The following is a 22873-nucleotide window of genomic DNA, read 5'->3' as shown; positions in this document are numbered from 1 at the left end:
AGGAAGATATACAGCCAAACTTCAGCACTTAAAGCACCGCATCGGGGGAGGGATATATGGCTTTACATCACATCGGCAGATCATCACCTTGACCTTCTCGGGAAATGTATCGCCCTCAAAGGCCAAGAGGAAGGCACTGGTGGCAACCTGATTGTCCTTTGGACACTGGTGGACATGCTGGATGAATTGTACACCTCGTTGCTCTAAATTGGCACACAGCTCATCGTCGGACTGCAAAAGAAGGTCTCTGTGAAATATGGTACCCTGGGCCATATTTAAGATCTTATGGGGCATGATGGTTACAGAAACATCTTCCAGCTTGTCACAAGCAAGTATCTCCTGTGACTGGGCAGAGGATGCTGTTTTGATCAAGACTGACCCAGATCTCACTTTGGACAAGCCCTCCACCTCCCTGAACTTGTCCTCTAAATGCTCAACAAAAACTGAGGATTCATTGTCATGAAAGATGCCCAATCTGCACTCGAACATATAAGGTACCGGGGTGAATAAGATCTGCTGCCATCCTTAGACTAACATTCCTCCTATGGTGTGGCCAGGGAGGGGAACGATTTGGGGTCGTACTTCTGTACACTGAAATGAGCTCCTGATCGCTTAGAGACTGCTGGTGCTTCACCACCAGCAAGAGATAGACTACAGTTCATCGCGTGTCATCCGCCCTGATGCCACCCACTCCGACGGGGCCCTCCCCACGGGCGCCACCCAGCTGCAGCAAAGGCCACCTGGCAGGACGGCCATTGCTGGGAGTCCCAATTCCCCAGGGGGATGGGCATCTAACACTTGGCATATGTGGGGAGTTAACAACGCAGGCATCAGCAGAGGGATCCCTGTGTGGTCAGGGGTCTACAACCAACAGGGTACATGGTCGCCCCAACACAACGGACTGGCTACCGTGCTGGATATCAGATGCAAAGAAGCCCATGGTCATCGTCGACACTGAAATCGTCACTGCATAGTGCATGGTGGAAAATGCACCCAGGAAGGTGACCTCACCCACGAGATGGAGAATGGGCAGGACTGCAATGCGACGATGAGAAAGTGGGCTAAAGATCTCAATGCATGATGGACACGATGCACCTTGTAAGGCGCCCTCCACTAATTGGATCGCTCTTTGGGAAAAGTTTGAAGAATGGAGGTCAAAACCTACAGGAGACCATCAGATAAAGACAGGAATACCTCAGGCCTATTCTAACCTCCGGAACTGCAGGGGATGCAGTTGTAGGGGAAGGAATAGAAGGAAAGGTTACAGGTGGATGTGGGCTTGGAACAAGGAATGAGAGAGGAGAAAGACTAATTGAATTCTGTAATAAATACTCTGTTCAAGAATAACAAGAGGAGGAAGTATACTTGGTAAAGGCCAGGTTATACAGGAAGATTTAGTTAGATTATATCATGATCAGACAGAGATTGGATTGTAAGACTTACCGAGGAGGATAGACTCAGATCACAACATAGTAGTGATGAAGAGTAGGTTGAAGTTTAGGAGCTTAGTTGGGACAACCATCAAGCAAAGAAGTGGGATACGAAAATACTAAGGAATGATGAAATACACTTGAAGTTATCTAGGGCTATAGATACAGCAATAAAGAATAGTTCAGTAGGCACTACAGTTGAAGAGGAATGGACATCTCTAAAAAGAGCAATCACACAAGTTGGAAAGAAAAAATAGGTACAGAGAAGTTAAGTGCAAAGAAACCATGGGTAACAGAAGAAATACTTCAGTTGAGCAATGAAAAAAGGAAGAACAAAAATGTTCAAGGAAATTCAGGAATACAGAAATATAAGTTGCCAAGGAATGAAATAAACAGGAAGTGCAGGGAAGCTAAGATAAAATAGCTGCATGAAAAAAAAAAAAAAATTGTCAGAGAACTGACTCAGCACATGGGGAAGTAAAAACTTCGTTGAAATTAAAAGCAAGGGCAGTGACATTAAGAGTGCAACAGAAATTCTGCTGTTAAATGCAGAGAAGAAAGCGGATAGGTGGAAAGAATACATTGAAGGACTCAATGAGGAGGAAGATTTGTCTGATGTGATAGAAGAAGAAACAAAAGTCGATTTTGAAGAGATTGAGGATCTAGCATTAGAATCAGAATTCAAAAGAGCTTTGGAGGACTTAAAGAGCTTATTAGTTAGAAGGGTTAGATAACATTCAATCACAATTTCTAACGGCATTGGAGGAAGGGGCAACAAACCGACTATTCAAGTTGGTGTGTAGAATGTATGAGTCTGATGACTTACCATCTGACTTTAGAAAAAATATCATCCACACAATTCCAAAAACTGCAAGAGCTGACAACTGTGAGAATTATCATACAATCAGCTTAACAGCTTCATGCATCCAAGTTGCAGACAAGAATAACATACAGAAGAATGGAAAATGAAACTGAGGATGTGTTAGATGACTATCAGGAAATGTAAATGCACCAGAGAGGTAATTCTGACTCTGTGGTTGACAACAGAAGCAAGACTAAAGAAAAATAAGGAGAGACGGGTAACACACAATATGTACAAGAGCCAAGAGGGAATAATATGAGCGGACAACCAAGAATGAAGTGCTGGATTGAAAAGGGCATTAGACAAGGATGAAGTATTTAGCCCCTAATGTTCAACCTGTACATTGAAGAAGCAGTGATGGAAATAAAAGAAAGATTCAGAAGTGGAATTAAAGGATATCAATGATACAATTTGCTGATGACATTGGTATCCTGAGTTAAAGTGAAGAAGAATTACATTATCTGCTGAATGGTATGAACAGTCTAATCAGTACAGAATATGGCCTGAGAGTAAATTGAAGAAAGACAAAAGTAATGAGACGTAGTAGAAACGAGAATAGCGAGAAAATTACAATGGACTGATGGTCACAGAGTAGATGAAGTTAAGGAATTCTATTACCTAGGCAGCAAAATAACCAATGATGGATGGAGCACGAATGACATCAAAAGCAGACTAGCACTGGCAAAAAGGGCATTCCAGGACAAGAGAAGTCTGCTAGTATCAAAAATAGGCCTTAATTTGAGGAAGAAATTTCTGAGAATATAAATTTGAAGCGCAGCTTTCTACAGGGTGTATAAGGGGACAAGGAAAAAAAATTCCCGGATTATTCCCGGATATCCCGTTTAAAAAATATGCTTTATCCTGGGCGAAAATACACTTCTTTCGTGCTAAGTGACAGTAGGTTTTCCGTAAATTTTCCCTTGGACCTGTAAAACGTATCAATTCTTTGAATGGTTAACATTTTATACACTCGCGTAGAACTTTCCGGGTAAAAAAAGACGAGGGAGAGAAGTTTTGGAAAGACCTTTGATTTGCAGCAACATATGCTGCATAATTTTGTATTACGAAAGTATAAATTCTAATTGCACCAAGCACAGCGCATTAGTTTCCGGAGCATTGAAACCGAGGTTGCGATGTCCTTTTGCAAGCCAATCATACAGTATCTCATGCCACGTGATCTCGTCAGCTGATGAGAGCAGATATTCAGAGCATAAGACACATGTTATAGTCAGCCAATAGCAAGATCACTGGTTATGTAGCGCGAAAAAGTTAAAGGTTTATATTAATGTACATAGGATAGCTACAAGAAAAGCTAAGCTTTCGCATGTAATATTGATCGTTTTCTGCGTGTGTTATACTTTAAGATACATTGCTCAATTTTAAATGCTCTGTGATTTAGAAATCAATCCCACTTTCTCACACGTAACATAATTCAACTTGCGTAAAAAAAAAAGTTGCTTTGGAAGTAACACTTTTCAAACCACCGTTTGCAATACTATCTGGAAACTGTTAGAAATAGGTTCGATTTACTAGCTGCCAGAGAGCGCCAGAAAACAGGCATTATTGAGCATGAGCAGCTGCAGTGGTGTAGGAAGCCCACATGTAAATATGTATAAAGCACTATGAGAGCTTACATTATAATATAAAAGAAACAGGGCATCAGAGGATACTCCCAAGAGCATCGGACTTTTGAAAACCATGGTAAAATACATAATTTGGCTTGAAGTGCACATTGTTTTTCTTCCAGATTCAGAATGAAGTAGGTTCCATCTGATATTAAGTTTTTCAGTGTGGTTTTTGGGATTTCTTCGAGTACCTGTACTCTACGATCTCATTTTTGTTTCTTTATTATAGCATAATGCCACACATGGCAGAAGATGATAACGCACACTTGAAATTCAGGAAACAGTTGGAACTAACCAATACTGTGGAATGAAACACTTTGTTTCAAATAAAATGATTGCCTTAGGTGAAAGATTAATAAAGCCAAATTTCTTTAGCAAACTTGCAAAACAACTTCATTGTTCTACAAGGCAATTAATGCTTGACTGCTTATAACTTAGAAATAAAATCAAATCAGAAAACTGAAACTAATAATACATTTTTGTCCTCTGTAACTATGTGACTGTATTTTAATTCACTTGATAGCAATCCGTTTTGTTTTCATTTGACATGGGAGCTGTAAATGAAGAGAAGCAGCGAAATCACTTAATGTAAACACGGGTCACGTGGAGACTAATCCCTTCCACACTACAACTCAGACAACTCTGCGCATGAGAGAATCTGGCAGCTAGGGCGCGCGAGAATTTGTTTTTTCGTTAGCATCTGGCTGCCTGCTGCTAATGCCTATACAGCTAACAGCCATGCTTCAAGTAGCGGGAATCGGAGAAGGTACTGCTCATACGCGAGCCAACTGCGAATGGGCATCAGCCCGCTGGCGACTGGTCAAACGAACTTAATGTGAATAGTTGTGACGTCATGCTCATAGCAAGCAGTTTATTGTTATGAAGAGTTACATAGTCTTTGGCCTACAGCCTTTGACATAGTTTTGCTATTTGCAGACTCTTGCGCGTGCACAGTGTTTTGTTGTTGTAAATTGCGCATTTCCTTTGCCACTTAAGTTTTATTTTTTCTCTCGTTTATATTTTATTGCTGTAGTATCATTCTCCAGTAGCAGGATATAGTAACATTCTTTGCTAGAGAATCAATTCTTACCAGTCAAAATTACAAAAATTTAGCTGAAAGCTAAAACAATGAAAAATTCCTGGAATTCTGAAAAATTTCCGGGTGTTTCCCAGTTATTTCTCGGGTGAAAAAATTCCCGATGTTTTCCCGGATTTCCCGGTTGTCCTGGGTCATATACACCCTGTTCTATGGAAGTGAAACATGGACTGTGGGAAAACTGTAACAGAAGAGAATAAAAGCATTTGAGATGTGGTGCTTCAGATGAATGTAGACGATTAGGTGGACGAATAAGGTAAGGAATGAGCATGTTCCGTGCAGAATTGGAGAGGAAAGAAATGGGTGGAAAACACTGACAAGGAGAAGGGACAGGGTGATAGGACATCTGTTGAGACATCAGGGAATGACTTCCACCATACTAGGGTGCACTGTAGAGGGCAAAAACTGCAGAGGAAAACAGGGACTGAAATACATCCAGCAAATAATTGAGGACAAAGGTTGCAAGGGCTACTCTAAGCTGAAGAGTTTGGCACAGGAGACGAATTCATCGCAGTCCACATCAAACCAATTAAAATATTCAAAAACGAAAAAAATACTATAGCGTCATTGCAGCCTCAGTGTGCAACGTGTCAGTAGCACATTAGAAGAGAAGTATTAAGCATGTGTTAACTTGTTAATTATGGCTACAAATTCTCATTATCTCTAAAGAAAATGAAGCATATAGAAGGTACACTGCACGCATGACTGACGAAAAAAAATAGAGAAAATGTAGCTTCAAGAAATGAACAGAAACCGCTGGGCGTTTCACGGCCAAAATTGCCAAGCATCTTGTCCTCAAATAATAAAAAGGCTCTGTGATACGTAGATGAGAAGCAACAATATGGATGAGCAGTGCCTAGTGAAATGTTCCAACTCAAAGCATAGGTTTTGGCCAAAGGACTAGGCATAGCTGGGGCTGGCCACAAGATTTTTCATCGAAATGGATTAGGCTTCCAAAGGAAAACTATCACCACTCAACAGCTTCCACACAATTAAGAGAAAAATGTAGTGAATTTTCCATCACTATGTGATAAATTTGTGCTGTGAACTTCCTTATATATTATATTAATGCCAACTGGTAATGCGGATTAAACACCAGTCTGTTCCAAGGTACCATTTGACAACACCGTGAACAGGAAAGGGGAACCTGGTCTCATGATATGAACTGGTGACAATGAAAAGTAAAGGTGTACAGTGATGCTATGTGTAATTGGCACGTGATGAAAGCTACCAGCATATGCGATATTTGAAAGGAAAACTATTCCAAAAATATTAGAGCGAGGAACAATGGTGATAGCAAATCCATAAGAGTGAGGAATAGTGACCTTGTGGTTGCCTGGGTGAGGCATGTTTGTCAATGCTGCCCTGGTGCATTACTGAATTGATGTAATATATTGGTCCTGGATAGCTTCTGGAGACATACAACAGTGGAAGTGTGAGACAAATAACAAAAAGGGAAAACTAACTTTGTCATTATCCCTGGAGGCCTCACATCCACCCTGCAATCACTAGATGTGTGTATAAACTGGCCAATCAAAGTTGCACTTAGCAGTGATATATGCTATGGATGGCTGATGAAAACCCAAAGTTCATGCTCTGTGGAAGAATTAATAACCAGATTTGTCCCAAATTTGTGATTGGGTGAAATGTACATGGGATTACATTGTGCTACCACTGGCAAAAATGAAAATTGCGCAGAACCGGGGATGTTGCTCTCTGGGAATATGGTGAAAACAATGATTTTTCCACTAGTGATGCCAATGAAAGTGGTGATGAATAGAATGATTATCTCAGAAGATTTTTTTGTGTAAATAGAACACAAATTAGAGCCAATAATTATTTTTGTTTTTTCTTTCTTGAAATTAGGTTGGGTGGATGATGCGATGGCACCGATCATTCTCAAGTATATGGTATGAAACAGCAATAATCTCAAAACAATAAACAACTGCCTTTCCTCGTGGATGAAAATTTGCGTGAAAGAATCTCAAATACACAAAAACACATACAGAAACAAAATCAAGGTGACTTAAGAGAGAAACTTGTTGATTCTAGTGAATGACGAATGAACTGCATTGGAAATGGCCCTTATGGGATTTAATAGTTAAAACTGCCTGAATAAAATTTGCCTATTTGCAGATTCAAATAAAGGGAGAACTTCTTCAGGCTATCTGAGCTATGAATGTCTTTAGTTAAAAAGAAATTTCTTGATAATCTCGAGTGTGTCTGATGCTGTGAAACTAAATCAAAAATCTTGAAACATACATCTGCTGAACTTCAGCACTTAGTCTAAGGGTTGAGAGTTGTTGACCATCTGATGGAAAACAACATCCCAAAAAAAGGCAGAAACTTTTACATCCTCTTTGCAAATCTTCACCAGCCTTAAATAAACAGGTTACTAAAGATGAAGCATTGAATATTGAGAGACAAGAATTTGTAGAATTACCTGTAGCACGTACAGATGGCTACACTCCAAATACAAACAGAATCTGACACAGTAAGTTGGAGATGATTTCTAAACTCAGACTATTGACGTGAAGTGACCTAGAAATATAACAAGAATAACATGGACACTTACACCCCGTACACTGACTTTACAAAGTGTATGATAGGAGTCACCACGTAAGCAAACACAAGATCGTGAGTGTGCCTGATTAAAAAAGTGGATCAGTTTATATACCACGGCTGGTAGTGATCATACTCTGTAACGAAAGATATGAGATAGTCAAATGTGAAATGCCGCAGGATGGTACATTACTCTCACTTTTATTCATTCCACTGTTGTGTGTTGGGAGCAGAGACAGGGGGCAGGGGTGGGGTTGGTGGAAGGTAGAATGAAGAAAAAAATGTATGTATACCATAAAAGGCAATGATATGCTGATGAGATTGTGTTGATGAGCCAAGGGAAGATAATCTGATAAGTGTGGCAGAAAAAAATCACATAACAAGCAACAATAGTGGGTCAGCAAATGAAGGAAACTAGGATGTACTACATGGTTATGTCAAGATTGGAGTAAGATCACTCCCTGATATTTGGACATAGATTAAGTTTGAAATCAGAGGTGAAATGCAGACATTATACCTATACTTATACTTATCACAGAACAGCAAAGTGAATGACTGCTAGTTATTTACAGGACAGGTACCACAGCAACAAACAGGAAGAGCATGCGTTTGGTCACACCTTCTGTCTTGTGCACAGTTGCCTCAGCTACCAGTTGCCACTCACCTGTCTTATGTGGTCTCTAACATAACTATTGTGATATGTATCTGTGTGCTATCCTTCATTAACAAGATGTGTGAATTTGACTATAAAACTGCTTGGGAAAGTGATGAGACTACATACAAATCCACACACTACTGGACTGCACCGCTGCTGCTGCCAGAGCTATATTGTGCTTGCACATAATGATGTACTGACATCCTCCCCTTTCATCCTAAATTGTCAATCACTTTTTTATTATGATACACATATAGAAAGCATAATACTCTAGAAACAGTGAAATCAAATGCGACTTAAAAGAGTTGATACATTTGAAAGACAGATGTTTCCTCGGCCTGTAAAATAATTTAAGCAACAAATCCCTATCACATGTGATAAAGTCCAATACCTGAAAATGGAAGCAAAGTTAAGATAGAATGTAAATAAGAGTAAAGGGGAGCACTCACAAATAGCAGAAGTGTTGAGCCATCGACAGTCATACAACAAAGCTTATTTATTTCAAACGAATCCTTTGTCAAGTTGGAGAAAACACACGCGCGCGCGCGCGCACACACACACACACACACACACACACACACACACACACACACACACACAGATGAACTAGGCTGAAGGCCTTTGTCAGGCGGGCTGGGTGCAGAGAGAAAGAAGAGGGGGAAGCAGAAAGAGGGGTAGCTGGTGCTTCAAAGGAAGGCAGCTGATGTGTGGAGAAGAAAGGTGGAAGGGTGGAGGCAGCAGGTGTGGGGGACAGGAATATGATGCATAATCCATATCACTTGAGGTAGGGGGGTTACCTGCATGGTCTCAGATGTTATTGAATTTAGCATATGTTAAAATTCAGGAGTAAGTCAGAAACACGTATTGTTTTGTTTTCACCAAAAAAAAAAAATTCCTGCACCGAGATACAGGCCTCCAAAGGTGACACCATTTTGAAGATGCAGATTTCGGAAGACATTTTAAAATGATGTATCTCTGGAACAGTTCGAGATATTTTGTTGTTTTTTTTTAATTTGAAAGACAATTGCTTTATAATTACAAAGAAATCATCCATTTGGACATATCTGTCAAAGTTCTTTTACCATAGTGTTCTGAACTTTTTTATAATTTATGGAATTTTTTTTTCAAAAATGCCAATACATAAAATTTTGATTCTTTTTCTGTTCATTAGTACCATAAAGGCCGCCCCCAATAGTTGAGTGGTCAGCGTGACAGAATCCTAAGGGCCCAGGTTCGATTCCCAGCTGCGTAAGAGATTTTTCTCAGGGACTGGGTGTTGTGTTGTCCTAATCATCTTTATTTCATCCCCATCGATACGCAAGTCGCCGAAGTGGTGTCAAATCGAAAGACTTGCACCTGGCAAACAGTCTACAAGATGGGAGGCCTTAGTCAAATGACATTTTGTATAGCATCCTAAAGTTCTACATTCCCTGAAAAGGAGAGATTCTACTTTTAAGATGGACAGGTTTTATTTTAAAAAAAATTATTATTAATTTTTTTTAACTTTCATGGGTAATGTATGTCTTCACAGAAGTTGTTTCTTACTAATTTCTTTGTTACAGTGTTTATTTCTATTGTCTTTGTTGCAGTTATTTCTTATTACTTTCTTTGTTGCAGTTACTTCTTTTCATTTTCGTTGTTGCAGAAATTTCTTACACTTGTAGTTTCTAGTCAGTTTCTTTGTCGTGGTGGTTCACTGCAGGTTTCTGTATTGTAGTTGTTCAGTGCTAATTTGTTTCCTGTAGAGGCTTCTACGAAATCTGAGACCATCCAATGAGTTCTGTGTTTTCATGACGAATCTGCCAGGTGACATAGTTGCAGTGCAGGACTGTTTGAAACGTCTTCTGACTGGGACCAGAAGAGAATGAAGTGTGATGACTATTTGCATACCCATAAAAGAGTGATATATAAGACAAACAAAAATACAGACATTGTTCAGGTTGGAAATAAGTGCTCTCATTTGAAGACTCTGTTTCAAAGTGAAGGTGTTTCCAGTGATGACTTTTTATGTTTTGACAGAGTAACAACAATGATAGTATCTGAACAAGGTAAAGCCTCCCATGGCGCAGATGATAAAGATTTTGCATCAATAGAGGAAGATTTAAATACCCTGAACCAGTCAACAACAGAGGTAGGTGTTAGCCCTGTTAAGAAACCATGGTCAGTGATGTAGAGTCATAAGCTCTATGCATCAAGAAATCACAGAGAAATTGCTAATGCTATAGATGAATACACTACAGCTAAAGCGACCACACTCTTCAAAGCAGAAATTCCATCTTCAGAAGAAAATGAACCAAAGCAGTTTTGCACCTCTTGCCAGGAATTTTTCACAAATATCAATTCAGCTGTTGAATATTGTGCATCCTACAGTGAAAAGGTGCAAGTTTTAACTATTATTCCAGAGATATATTCAAAGAAAAAAATTTTGAACCATGTTCCATCAGCATCAAAGTACACGGTAGACAAATCAAGAAATATGATGTCTGTAAAAGGAGTCTTTGGAAGACCAGATCTCTATTATAGTCATCCTGTAGAAGCAGCTCAAGTTCAAATAGTGCAGTCATTTTATCTGGAAGATAAATGGGACTGCTCTTCCAGTTGAAGGTCAAAAAGTTGTAAAAGTGAAGAGGTACAGGACTTATAGTATTAAAGAAACTTTTGCAGTTTATAAGAACAACTATACAACTTCACATATTGGAAGATCAAAATTTTATGCACTATGCTCTAAGTGGGTAGTTCCACACACACACAAACAGATGTCTGCTTATGTGTGTACTGTGCGAATTTTGAACTGTGTGTGGCAACATTGAAGAACTTGCTGCAGCACATGACATATGACACCTTGGGTGGACATGTGAAGTCATTAGTGATGTAAAGTCAGTCATTCTTCCGCAAGAAGCTCTAGAGTATCATTGGCATAATGACCAGGTTTCAATTTTTGTAGGAATGACATATTTTCAACCCAAGACCACAAGTGTTGCAATTATAAGTGATGACACAGGACATAACTCAGTACATGCTTTGCTAGCAATGTACAAAATTTTTCAACTGCAAATAAGGGCAGAGAAGATCATCATTATTTCTAATGGTGCTCCTAGACATTTTAAAAATCGTTACCAGCTGTTTGAATTGAGTAAGTTGCTTGTTCCAATTGACTGAGTATACAGTGCTACTGGTCATGGGAAGGGGCCTTGTGATGGTGCAGGAGACCTGCTGAAGCACCGTGCTACAAACCATAATCTTTCCAGGCCAATTACAGCTGCAATTCAGAAGGCTGAGGATTTCACAAGAGTTGTGAAATCTTACACATCCACAGCCCTCATTCTTATTCTTTTGTCCAAAGAGGAAATCGAAGAATTCCATGAGCATAAAAAAGAATAATGATCCAAACAAACTACTCCTGTGAAAGGAATTGAGAAGACACACATTTGGACTCAAAGTGATGGGCAAACTCATATTGCACGCACTTTAAAGAGCAAGAAAAGAAATTATGTTCATTTGGCCAACACCTCAGAAACAGTAGGATAATATCCAGATTCCCAACCTGAGAATGGGATGTTTGTGGCATGTGTGTATGACTGTGACTGGTGGATTGCAGAGATTATAGACACCAATTATGAGTTAAATGAAATTTTAGTGAACTTTATGCTACCACATGGACCAGCTGCTGGATATAGGTTTCCAACTACAGGACAGCAACAACACCATCAGCACTCATTTTCTGTTCACAATGTTTTGAAGATTTTAAGTACTACAGTTCCTATTGGTTCAACAGGAAGGCATGACTCTATATCAAAGGAAGATACTGAAGCAGTGCAACACATTATTAGTTCACTGACTGGCTAATTTCAGTACACAACAGAGTGCACAGAAGTTGTATAAATTGAAATGTTTAAGTCTTTGGACCTTTCACATACATTTTGGAACCATTTAAAATGCTTGAAAAATGAGTCTCTTACTCATCTTGAAAAACTAAAATTATGTTAAATAAGGCTAGGTTTTGATTTTTATGAGCCTGTTATATGATAATGTGGTAATAAAACAGGTTTTATGTATGGCAAAAATTTCAACTGTTTATAAAACCTGTTCAACCTAAAAGTAGAAACTCTCCTTTTCAGGGAATCTAGAACTGTATGGTACTAACCAACAGAAAAAAAAATCAAAATTTTATGGATTGGCATTTTGGAAAGAAAAAAAAGTTCAGAACACTATAGCAAAAGAACTTTGACAGATAAATCCAAATGAAGGATTTCTTTGTAATCATAAAGCAATTATTTTTCAAATAAAAAAACCAACAAAATATCTAGACCTGTTCCAGAGATAAGGCATTTTAAAAAAATTTCAAAAATTTGGACCTTTAAAATGGTATGTGCAGTCTCATCTTTGGAGGGCTGTATCTCAGAGCAGAAATTTTTTTGAAGAAAAGAAAAAATGTGTGTTCCTTACTAAGTCCTTCATTTTAACATATGCTAAATTCAATAACATCCGAGACTATGAAGGTAAGATTTTTCCCAGTCTGCCTGAATTGATATGGGCTATGCCTGTCAAAGTTCATGGTCTACAACATCACTCACTAAACTCTATTTAGAAGGACGATGAGGCAAATCATTGGTCTTGTTTAACATGGAGGAGAGAGAAGACACTGCACAATGGAGAATATGATGAGATGGATAGGCATTCAATAGTGGAAATCATGAGAAGCCTATAGATTCATCGAGGAGGGAAAAAGGGTTAAGAGACCATGATTATTTTAAGCTGAAAATGTGGAAATGGCCCTAAACAAGCTACACATCAGAAAAAATGGAAGGAGGAGGCTGTATACCAACAGAGTTGGATGAAACTTGTTAAGATAGCACATGATCTTTATAGCATTACACTGCTATATTCCTAATAGTTGCACAGATAGAGAGGAAAGTGTCTAAACTTCATAATTCCAGAATTTGTGGTACCTTTCTGTAATTCAGTGGTAATTGTTACTTTTTGTTACAAGTTTATCCTTTTACTACAATAGTTCCTTGTGACTTTGTGTAGTTGTTCACTAATAATTATTTTCAGTGTAAATCTACATCAAGCAGGTTGCTCTATGCAACCTGTTGTCTGGTTTCTGAAAGTATTAACAGGTCGTTTCTAGGAGATCCATTCTAATACACAAAAGGCACACTTCAGTATACATTTTCAATATGAAAGATGATTGCTGCTGCCTCTTCTCATAAAGGCGCTACTTGATAATATAGAATGAGAGAAGGTGTGCTGCTTGTGTCTGAGCAATTTATAATGGTATACTGGTTAATGTTCATCATGAATTACATATCTATAATGATGGCATTAAGCATAAATTTTTAATTAACAAATACTTCACCTACTGCCATATACTCACAGCTATCTGTCTGGAGACCTGCCAGTCCTTAGTTTGATCACTCAGGTCTGCAGCAGTCATCAGCAAAAATAACAGCAGTTTCCGATGTCTGTCATTTGATTTGTCAAACCCATTGGACACCATTACTCTTTGCTCCTTCAATACTCTCAAGTGATGAGCCAAATCTGTGGCTAAAATAAAGAAGATGTAATAAGAAGTTGAGTTTGTGGTGCTAATTCCAAACTTTGGATTAATATACACTAAGTGGCCAAATGTCTCATGGGAAAGCACTGGAAAAAAGTCAGTCATCAGCTACTAGAGCATATAAAGCGCACTTATCACCATACAGTCCTGGCAGAAATGGTTCCCTGTCACTACATTCAAATCATCCGCAATCCAACCTGCAGCAGGTCCCTACCATGTGTAGAAGTGTGAAACTGGAATTTCCATATAGATGGCGCTAGCAGTCAGTATAGGGCCTGTGAGACTGTGGCTCCAGTGCCATCTGCTTCCTGTAACGACTGATGATGAATGTCAACACACAGTAACCCAAGTTCTGTCTATCAGTGTCTGTTTCAAACCCATAATATGTTGAGTTTTGTGCCTGTAAAATACATTTTGCGGAGCACTGGTTTCCTGTTATCATTTGAAGAAAACTGTTGCAGAATCGCATAAAATGTGTGTTGAACCTTTCGGCAAACATGCTCTTGCGAAAACAGTATTTCGAGTGGTTCAAAAATTGAAAAGTGGTGATTTTGACAAAATTTAATGATGAGGACAGGAAACCACTGACAAAGTTCGAAGACAACGAACTGAAGACCATATTGGATGTGGGTGATGCTCAAACTCAACAAGAACTTGCCGAACAATTAAATGTGAGACAGAAAGCCATTTCTCTTCGGTTGAAAGCTATGGGATAGTTTCAGAAAGTGTGAAAATGGGTTCTGTATCAAATGAATGAAAGACAGCAAGCAAATCGAAAGACCGCTTGTGAAATGCTGCTCAACTGGTACAAAGAAAGTCATTTATCCATTGAACAGTGACAGGTGATGGAAAATGGATATATTTTGAGAATCCTCAGCATGGTAAATCATGGGTGAATCCAGGTAAACCACGACATCCACTGCAAGACCAAATCTTCTAAAGAAGAGAATGCTCTGTGCTTGGTCAGATCAGGAGGGTGTCATCTATTATGAGCTGCTAAAACCTGGTGGAACCGTTATCACTGATCGCTACCAACAGCAAATGATCAGTTTAAATTGAGCATTACATGAAAAGGAGATGAAAGGAGAAAATATAAAAATGCAGTAAACGAAGCAGGCAAAAAGGAATACAAACATCTCAAAAATGAGATCGACAGGAAGTGCAAATTGGCTAAGCAGGCATGGCTAGAGGACAAATGTAAGGATGTAGAGGCTTATCTCACTAGGGGTCAGATAGATACTGCCTACAGGAAAATTAAAGAGACTTTTGGAGAAAAGAGAACCACTTGTATGAATATCAAGAGCTCAGATGGAAACCCAGTTCTAAGAAAAGAAGGGAAAGCAGAAAGGTGGAAGGGGTATATAGAGGGTCTATACAAGGGCGATGTACTTGAGGACAATATTTTGGAAATGGAAGAGGAGGTAGATGAAGATGAAATGGGAGATATGATACTGCATGATGAGTTCGACAGAGCACTGAAAGAACTGAGTCGAAACAAGGGAGTAGACAACATCCCATTAGAACTACTGACGGCCTTGGGAGAGCCAGTACTGACAAAACTCTACCAGCTGGTGAGCAAGATGTATGAGACAGGCGAAATACCCTCAGACTTCAAGAAGAATATAATAATTCCAATCCGAAAGAAAGCAGGTGTTGATAGATGTGAAAATTCTCGAACTATCAGTTTAACAAGTCACGGCTGCAAAATACTAACACGAATTCTTTACAGACAAATGGAAAAACTGGTAGAAGCATACCTTGAGGAAGATCAATTTGAATTCCGTAGAAATGTTGGAACACGTGAGGCAATCCTGACCCTATGACTTATCTTAGAAGCTAGCGCAAGGAAAGGCAAACCTACGTTTCTAGCATTTGTAGACTTAGAGAAAGCTTTTGACAATGTTGACTGGAATACGCTCTTTCAAATTCTGAAGGTGGCAGGGGTAAAATACAGGGAGCAAAAGGCTATTTACAATTTGTACCAAAACCAGATGGCAGTTACAAGAGTCGATGGACACGAAAGGGAAGCTGTGGTTGGGAAGGGAGTGAGACAGGGTAGTAGCCTCTCCCTGACTTTATTCAATCTGTATATTTAACAAGCAGTAAAGGGAACAAAAGAAAAATTCGGAGTAGGTATTAAAATCCATGGAGAAGAAATAAAAACTTTGAGGTTCGCCAATGACATTGTAATTCTGTCAGAGACAGCAAAGGACTTGGAAGAGCAGTTGAACGGAATGGATAGTGTCTTGAAAGGAGGATAAAAGATGAACATCAACAAAAGCAAAACGAGGATAATGGAATGTAGTCGAATTAAGTCGGGTGATGCTGAGGGAATTAGATTAGGAATTGAGACACTTAAAGTAGTAAAGGAGTTTTGCTATTTGGGGAGCAAAATAACTGATGATGGTCGAAGTAGAGAGGATATAAAATATAGACTGGCAATGGCAAGGAAAGTGTTTCTGAAGAAGAGAAATTTCTTAACATCGAGTATAGATTTAAGTGTCAGGAAGTCATTTCTGAAACTATTTGTATGAAAGCATAGCCATGTATGGAAGTGAAACATGGACAATAATTAGTTTGGACAAGAAGAGAATAGATAGTTTGTGGCCCACGTGACTAGAAGAAGGGATCGGTTGGTAGGAGATGTTCTGAGGCATCAAGGGATAACCAGTTTAGTATTGGAGGGCAGTGTGGAGGGTAAAAATCGTAGAGACAAATACACTAAGCAGATTCAGAAGGATGTAGGTTGCAGAAGGTACTGGGAGATGATGAAGCTTGCACAGGATAGAGTAGCATGGAGAGCTGCATCAAACCAGTCTCAGGACTGAAGACCACAACAACAACAAAAACTACGTGAAGAAGACCAGAATATGGAAAAAAGGCAACGTAAAGTCATATTGCTCCATGATACTGCCCCATCACACACAGCAAAATGGATTAGGGAAACAATCGAGGCATTCACTTGGGAAACACTAGGGCATGTGGCTTATTCTCTCCAGATTTGGTTCCATCTGATTATCGTCTATTTGCATCACTGGGACACACTCTCACTGAACAACACTTCAATTCATATGAAAATGTATGAATATAGCTCACTGACTGGTTCACTTAAAAAGAAGAAAGGTTTTTTTGGTGTGGCATTCATATCCTGCCAGGGAGGGAAGAGAAATGTATAAGAACCGATTAAGATTATTTTGAATAAAATATGGTTCATCAGTTTCAAACAACAGACGTGTAGTTGTTGCAACTGAATTCTGGGTTCATACTTCTACTCCTGGTACATCACCTCATACGGCTATGTGGAGGCAATGTGCCATCATCCCTTTATGAGACACTTGGGGTCATCCTGTGTCTCTGCAATAGTGAAGGTCCATATTAACATTTTGGTTCGGCAACCTGAGTTCTTATGTAATCACAGATATGTTAAGATCCATGCGTCTTGCAGAAATTACCATCCCACAATCAAAGCTGGTTAACTTTTGATGTGCCATGTGCTGCCATGTTCACAAAACAAGTGTCTGCAACAGACTGATCAGGTATTGCACCTGCAATCACACTATATTCCGCATCTGCCTGTAATATTCAGGCGTCACAAATGACACATCTGTAAATGGTACAATTCTCCTTTGACTTTTGGTCCTTAAAATCTAGATGTGCATTATCCAGTTTGTGGATCTACGCACACAGTTCGGCAATTTTTGAAAAAAATAAAAAATGAAACATGAAGTCTTCTGTTATAATTATGTCAAATACTTTTGCACAGAATACATTATAATACACATAACTCACATTTTATTGTGAAGACTGAGGCTCTGAAACATGTTTATCTGTTATTAGAGTACAGAGGACAATATTTATTTGACTACTCCAATATTTTGACTGCAGAAAATGAGAATCCTTGTCAGACAAAACTGAATGAAAACCACAAACAAAAAGCAGTTGGATGATTATTTCGCAAAAGAAAGAAATTAGTACAAAATACTGTGTGTTATAAGTGTAGTTTTGTAAATAAACTGCCAGTTTCTGCTGAGTTACGTGTAAGTAATGCAGTGGGCTTTCAAATGTGACATGTAGCATCCCCCCATGAACCATGGACCTTGCCGTTGGTGGGGAGGCTTGCGTGCCTCAGCGATACAGATGGCCGTACCGTAGGTGCAACCACAACGGAGGGGTATCTGTTGAGAGGCCAGACAAACATGTGGTTCCTGAAGAGGGGCAGCAGCCTTTTCAGTAGTTGCAGGGGCAACAGTCTGGATGATTGACTGATCTGGCCTTGCAACATTAACCAAAACGGCCTTGCTGTGCTGGTACTGCGAACGGCTGAAAGCAAGGGGAAACTACAGCCGTAATTTTTCCCGAGGACATGCAGCTTTACTGTATGATTAAATGATGATGGCATCCTCTTGGGTAAAATATTCCGGAGGTAAAATAGTCCCCCATTCGGATCTCCGGGCGGGGACTACTCAGGAGGATGTCGTTATCAGGAGAAAGAAAACTGGCGTTCTACGGATCGGAGCGTGGAATGTCAGATCCCTTAATCGGGCAGGTAGGTTAGAAAATTTAAAAAGGGAAATGGATAGGTTAAAGTTAGATATAGTGGGAATTAGTGAAGTTCGGTGGCAGGAGGAACAAGACTTCTGGTCAAGTGACTACAGGGTTATAAACACAAAATCAAATAGGGGTAATGCAGGAGTAGGTTTAATAATGAATAGGAAAATAGAAATGCGGGTAAGCTACTACAAACAGCATAGTGAACGCATTATTGTGGCCAAGATAGATACGAAGCCCACACCTACTACAGTAGTACAAGTTTATATGCCAACTAGCTCTGCAGATGAAGAAGAAATTGAAGAAATGTACGATGAAATAAAAGAAATTATTCAGATAGTGAAGGGAGACGAAAATTTAATAGTAATGGGTGACTGGAATTCGAGTGTAGGAAAAGGGAGAGAAGGAAACATAGTAGGTGAATATGGATTGGGGCTAAGAAATGAAAGAGGAGGCCGCCTAGTAGAATTTTGCACAGAGCACAACTTAATCATAGCTAACACTTGGTTTAAGAATCATGAAAGAAGGTTGTATACGTGGAAGAACCCTGGAGATACTAAAAGGTATCAGATAGATTATATAATGGTAAGACAGAGATTTAGGAACCAGGTTTTAAGTTGTAAGACATTTCCAGGGGCAGATGTGGACTCTGACCACAATCTATTGGTTATGACCTGTAGATTAAAACTGAAGAAACTGCAAAAATGGGGGAAATTAAGGAGATGGGACCTGGATAAACTGAAAGAACCAGAGGTTGTACAGAGTTTCAGAGAGAGCATAAGGGAACAATTGACAGGAGTAGGGGAAAGAAATACAGTAGAAGAAGAATGGGTAGCTCTGAGGGATGTAGTAGTGAAGGCAGCAGAGGATAAAGTAGGTACAAAGACGAGGGCTGCTAGAAATCCTTGGGTAACAGAAGAAATATTGAATTTAATTGATGAAAGGAGAAAATATAAAAATGCAGTAAATGAAGCAGGCAAAAAGGAATACAAACGTCTCAAAAATAAGATCGACAGGAAGTGCAAAATGGCTAAACAGGGATGGCTAGAGGACAAATGTAAGGATGTAGAAGCTTATCTCACTAGGGGTAAGATAGATACTGCCTACAGGAAAATTAAAGAGACCTTTGGAGAGAAGAGAACCACGTGTATGAATATCAAGAGCTCAGATGGCAGCCCAGTTCTAAGCAAAGAAGGGAAGGCAGAAAGGTGGAAGGAGTATATAGAAGGTTTATACAAGGGCGATGTACTTGAGGACAATATTATGGAAATAGAAGAGGATGTAGATGAAGACGAAATGGGAGATACGATACTGTGTGAAGAGTTTGACAGAGCACTGAAAGACCTGAGTCGAAACAAGGCCCCCGGAGTAGACAACATTCCATTAGAACTACTGACGGCCTTGGGAGAGCCAGTCATGACAAAACTCTACCAGCTGGTGAGCAAGATGTATGAGACAGGCGAAATACCCTCAGACTTCAAGAAGAATATAATAATTCCAATCCCAAAGAAAGCAGGTGCTGACAGATGTGAAAATTACCGAACTATCAGTTTAATAAGCCACGGCTGCAAAATACTAACGCGAATTCTTTACAGACGAATGGAAAAACTGGTAGATGCGGACCTCGGGGAGGATCAGTTTCGATTCCGTCGAAATGTTGGAACACGTGAGGCAATACTGACCTTATGACTTATCTTAGAAGAAAGATTAAGAAAAGGCAAACCTACGTTTCTAGCATTTGTAGACTTAGAGAAAGCTTTTGACAATGTTGACTGGAATACTCTTTTTCAAATTCTAAAGGTGGCAGGGGTAAAATACAGGGAGCGAAAGGCTATTTATAATTTGTACAGAAACCAGATGGCAGTAATAAGAGTCGAGGGGCATGAAAGAGAAGCAGTGGTTGGGAAAGGAGTGAGACAGGGTTGTAGCCTCTCCCCGATGTTATTCAATCTGTATATTGAGCAAGCAGTAAAGGAAACAAAAGAAAAATTTGGAGTAGGTATTAAAATTCACGGAGACGAAGTAAAAACTTTATGGTTCGCCGATGACATTGTAATTCTGTCAGAGACGGCAAAGGACTTGGAAGAGCAGTTGAACGGAATGGACAGTGTCTTGAAAGGAGGATATAAGATGAACATTAACAAAAGCAAAACGAGGATAATGGAATGTAGTCAAATTAAATCGGGTGATGCTGAGGGAATTAGATTAGGAAATGAGACACTTAAAGTAGTAAAGGAGTTTTGCTATTTAGGAAGTAAAATAACTGATGATGGTCGAAGTAGAGAGGATATAAAATGTAGACTGGCAATGGCAAGGAAAGCGTTTCTGAAGAAGAGAAATTTGTTAACATCGAATATAGATTTATGTATCAGGAAGTCGTTTCTGAAAGTATTTGTTTGGAGTGTAGCCATGTATGGAAGTGAAACATGGACGATAACTAGTTTGGACAAGAAGAGAATAGAAGCTTTCGAAATGTGGTGCTACAGAAGAATACTGAAGATAAGGTGGATAGATCACGTAACTAATGAGGAGGTATTGAATAGGATTGGGGCGAAGTGAAGTTTGTGGCACAACTTGACTAGAAGAAGGGATCGGTTGGTAGGACATGTTTTGAGGCATCAAGGAATCACAAATTTAGCATTGGAGGGCAGTGTGGAGGGTAAAAATCGTAGAGGGAGACCGAGAGATGAGTACACTAAGCAGATTCAGAAGGATGTAGGTTGCAGTAGGTACTGGGAGATGAAGCAGCTTGCACAGGATAGAGTAGCATGGAGAGCTGCATCAAACCAGTCCCAGGACTGAAGACAACAACAACAACAATGTAGCATATTTAGTAAATTTGGCAAATAGTTTTCATTAAAAACATGTTTGTTGGAGAAACCATTTTTTTGGTTATACATTCAGTCTCATCTCTGGACTAACGTGGCTATTTAGGAGTTTCGGTAGGTAGTGAATTAGAGATACACAGACTAGACCACTATCCACATTTTACAGTGTAATTCTGAGAGTCAAATGGGCTCATAAAACATGAAAGCAGCTGCTTGATTAGGTTTCGCAATGGGATGCTCACATGCTGCATAGCACGACAAATGTGATTTCCATTGCTACATAATTAATTATACCCTCTGCTTTCCACATTACTTGAAAATGGTTGTTGTCTCTCCAGCACATTTTATTTTCCTGCAAGTGCAAGCCCGCTCATACCTGCGCTCCTCCTGCCTCTGTCCCCTTACAGCTCTCCAGCCCCTGCTCCTCCATTCTTTTCTGTGCCTATTCTATCCCTTCCTTAGCTCATTTCATATCTTCCAAATCTTCCTGTCCTCCCCTTATTTACTTTGAATTAGATTTTATTTCATCTTCTTTTCCTTCTGCTCCTTCTTCTTTTTCCGATTTTCTCCTCCTCTTCCTTGCACTATGCACACATCCATCATTTTTCCCTTTCCTGTGCTTCCTGCAATCACTCTCCTCAGCCCAGATGATTGCTCATGATAGCTGTACTAGATATCAGTGGTGTTTGTGAGGATAAGGATACTCCTGCAAACAAGGATGGAATTTGAAAGAATAAGGAAGCAGAAATTTGTGTTCTTGTAAGCTGTTCACTCAAGTAGAAAGATGTGGAAAGATGGTAGAGATATTGAAAGAAAGTGTAAGAGAATATGATAATAAAAAACGGTGGTATTGAAACAAAAGATTGAATAACAACACTAATTTAACAGATAAAACAGTGTGTGTGTGCACTGGAGGTTGAGGGGGCAGGGCAAGGAGGCATTCAGTGTGACTTCTGAAATTTTCCCGGCGTATTTGTTCTTCTAATAATTTCCAGGTATGCAGCCGGATCCCGTCGACATTCTGCCACAATATTTCAGCCCAGAGACGTCCGGCCATCATCAGGTGAGTACTACCGTAGTAGTTGTGTACTCACCTGATGATGGCCGGACGTCTCTGGGCCGAAATATCGTGGCAGAATGTCGACGGGATCCGGCTGCATACCCGGAAATTATTAGAAGAGGCATTCAGTGCTTTACACACCACAAGCATCACAGACTGGGGGTGGGGGGTGTTCGTCTTGCTTGCCGTAGCAGGAAGCCGTGTGTGATGTGTGAGGGAGATAGTGCTCAGTTAAGAGGCGGGTCAGCACCATTTCACGCTGTCAGAGCGACTGGCGCGAGGAATGCCGTGGCAGTATAGTTGGCTTCACCAACTGCAGCTTACTGTCGCTGCCAGCCATTCTTCTTCTCACAACAGCATTTTTCTCTGACTCACCGATAAAATGACATCCAGCAGGAGAATAGCACATCTGTGTTCCCTGCAGGCCCCCTAGGCAGCTCAGCTAGGTTGGGGAACGCCACTTAACAGCAAAGGGAGTCCATTTATTTGGAGCCATCAGTGTACACAATTTTAAAACTGTGATGCATATCTAAAGTCTTAAAATGAGATTGAAATATAATAGCTGGTGTGAAAACTTTCTTATAATTCGTCAAGTTTTAAATAATACTGGGCCTCTGTAGGAGTGAAGGTGGAGACCTGCTCCAGTC

General features: G+C 39.7%; 1 protein-coding gene across 1 annotated transcript in view; it reads right to left on the bottom strand.

Annotated features, from left to right (window-relative positions):
* The window catches only part of LOC126278948 (cGMP-dependent 3',5'-cyclic phosphodiesterase-like), a 231020-nt gene that overhangs the window by 25861 nt on the left and 182286 nt on the right, over positions 1 to 22873 (bottom strand). The window contains exon 12 of the mRNA XM_049979225.1: positions 13608 to 13777. Coding sequence (XP_049835182.1) covers positions 13608 to 13777 — 170 coding nt within the window. The remainder of the gene's footprint in view (positions 1 to 13607; positions 13778 to 22873) is intronic.

This window comes from Schistocerca gregaria, chromosome 6 (genome assembly GCF_023897955.1).
Source record: "Schistocerca gregaria isolate iqSchGreg1 chromosome 6, iqSchGreg1.2, whole genome shotgun sequence".
NCBI classification, from domain to species: Eukaryota; Metazoa; Arthropoda; class Insecta; order Orthoptera; family Acrididae; genus Schistocerca; species Schistocerca gregaria.
The sequence above is the reverse complement of the archived record's forward strand: the minus strand, read 5'-3'. Positions and strand labels throughout refer to the sequence as shown.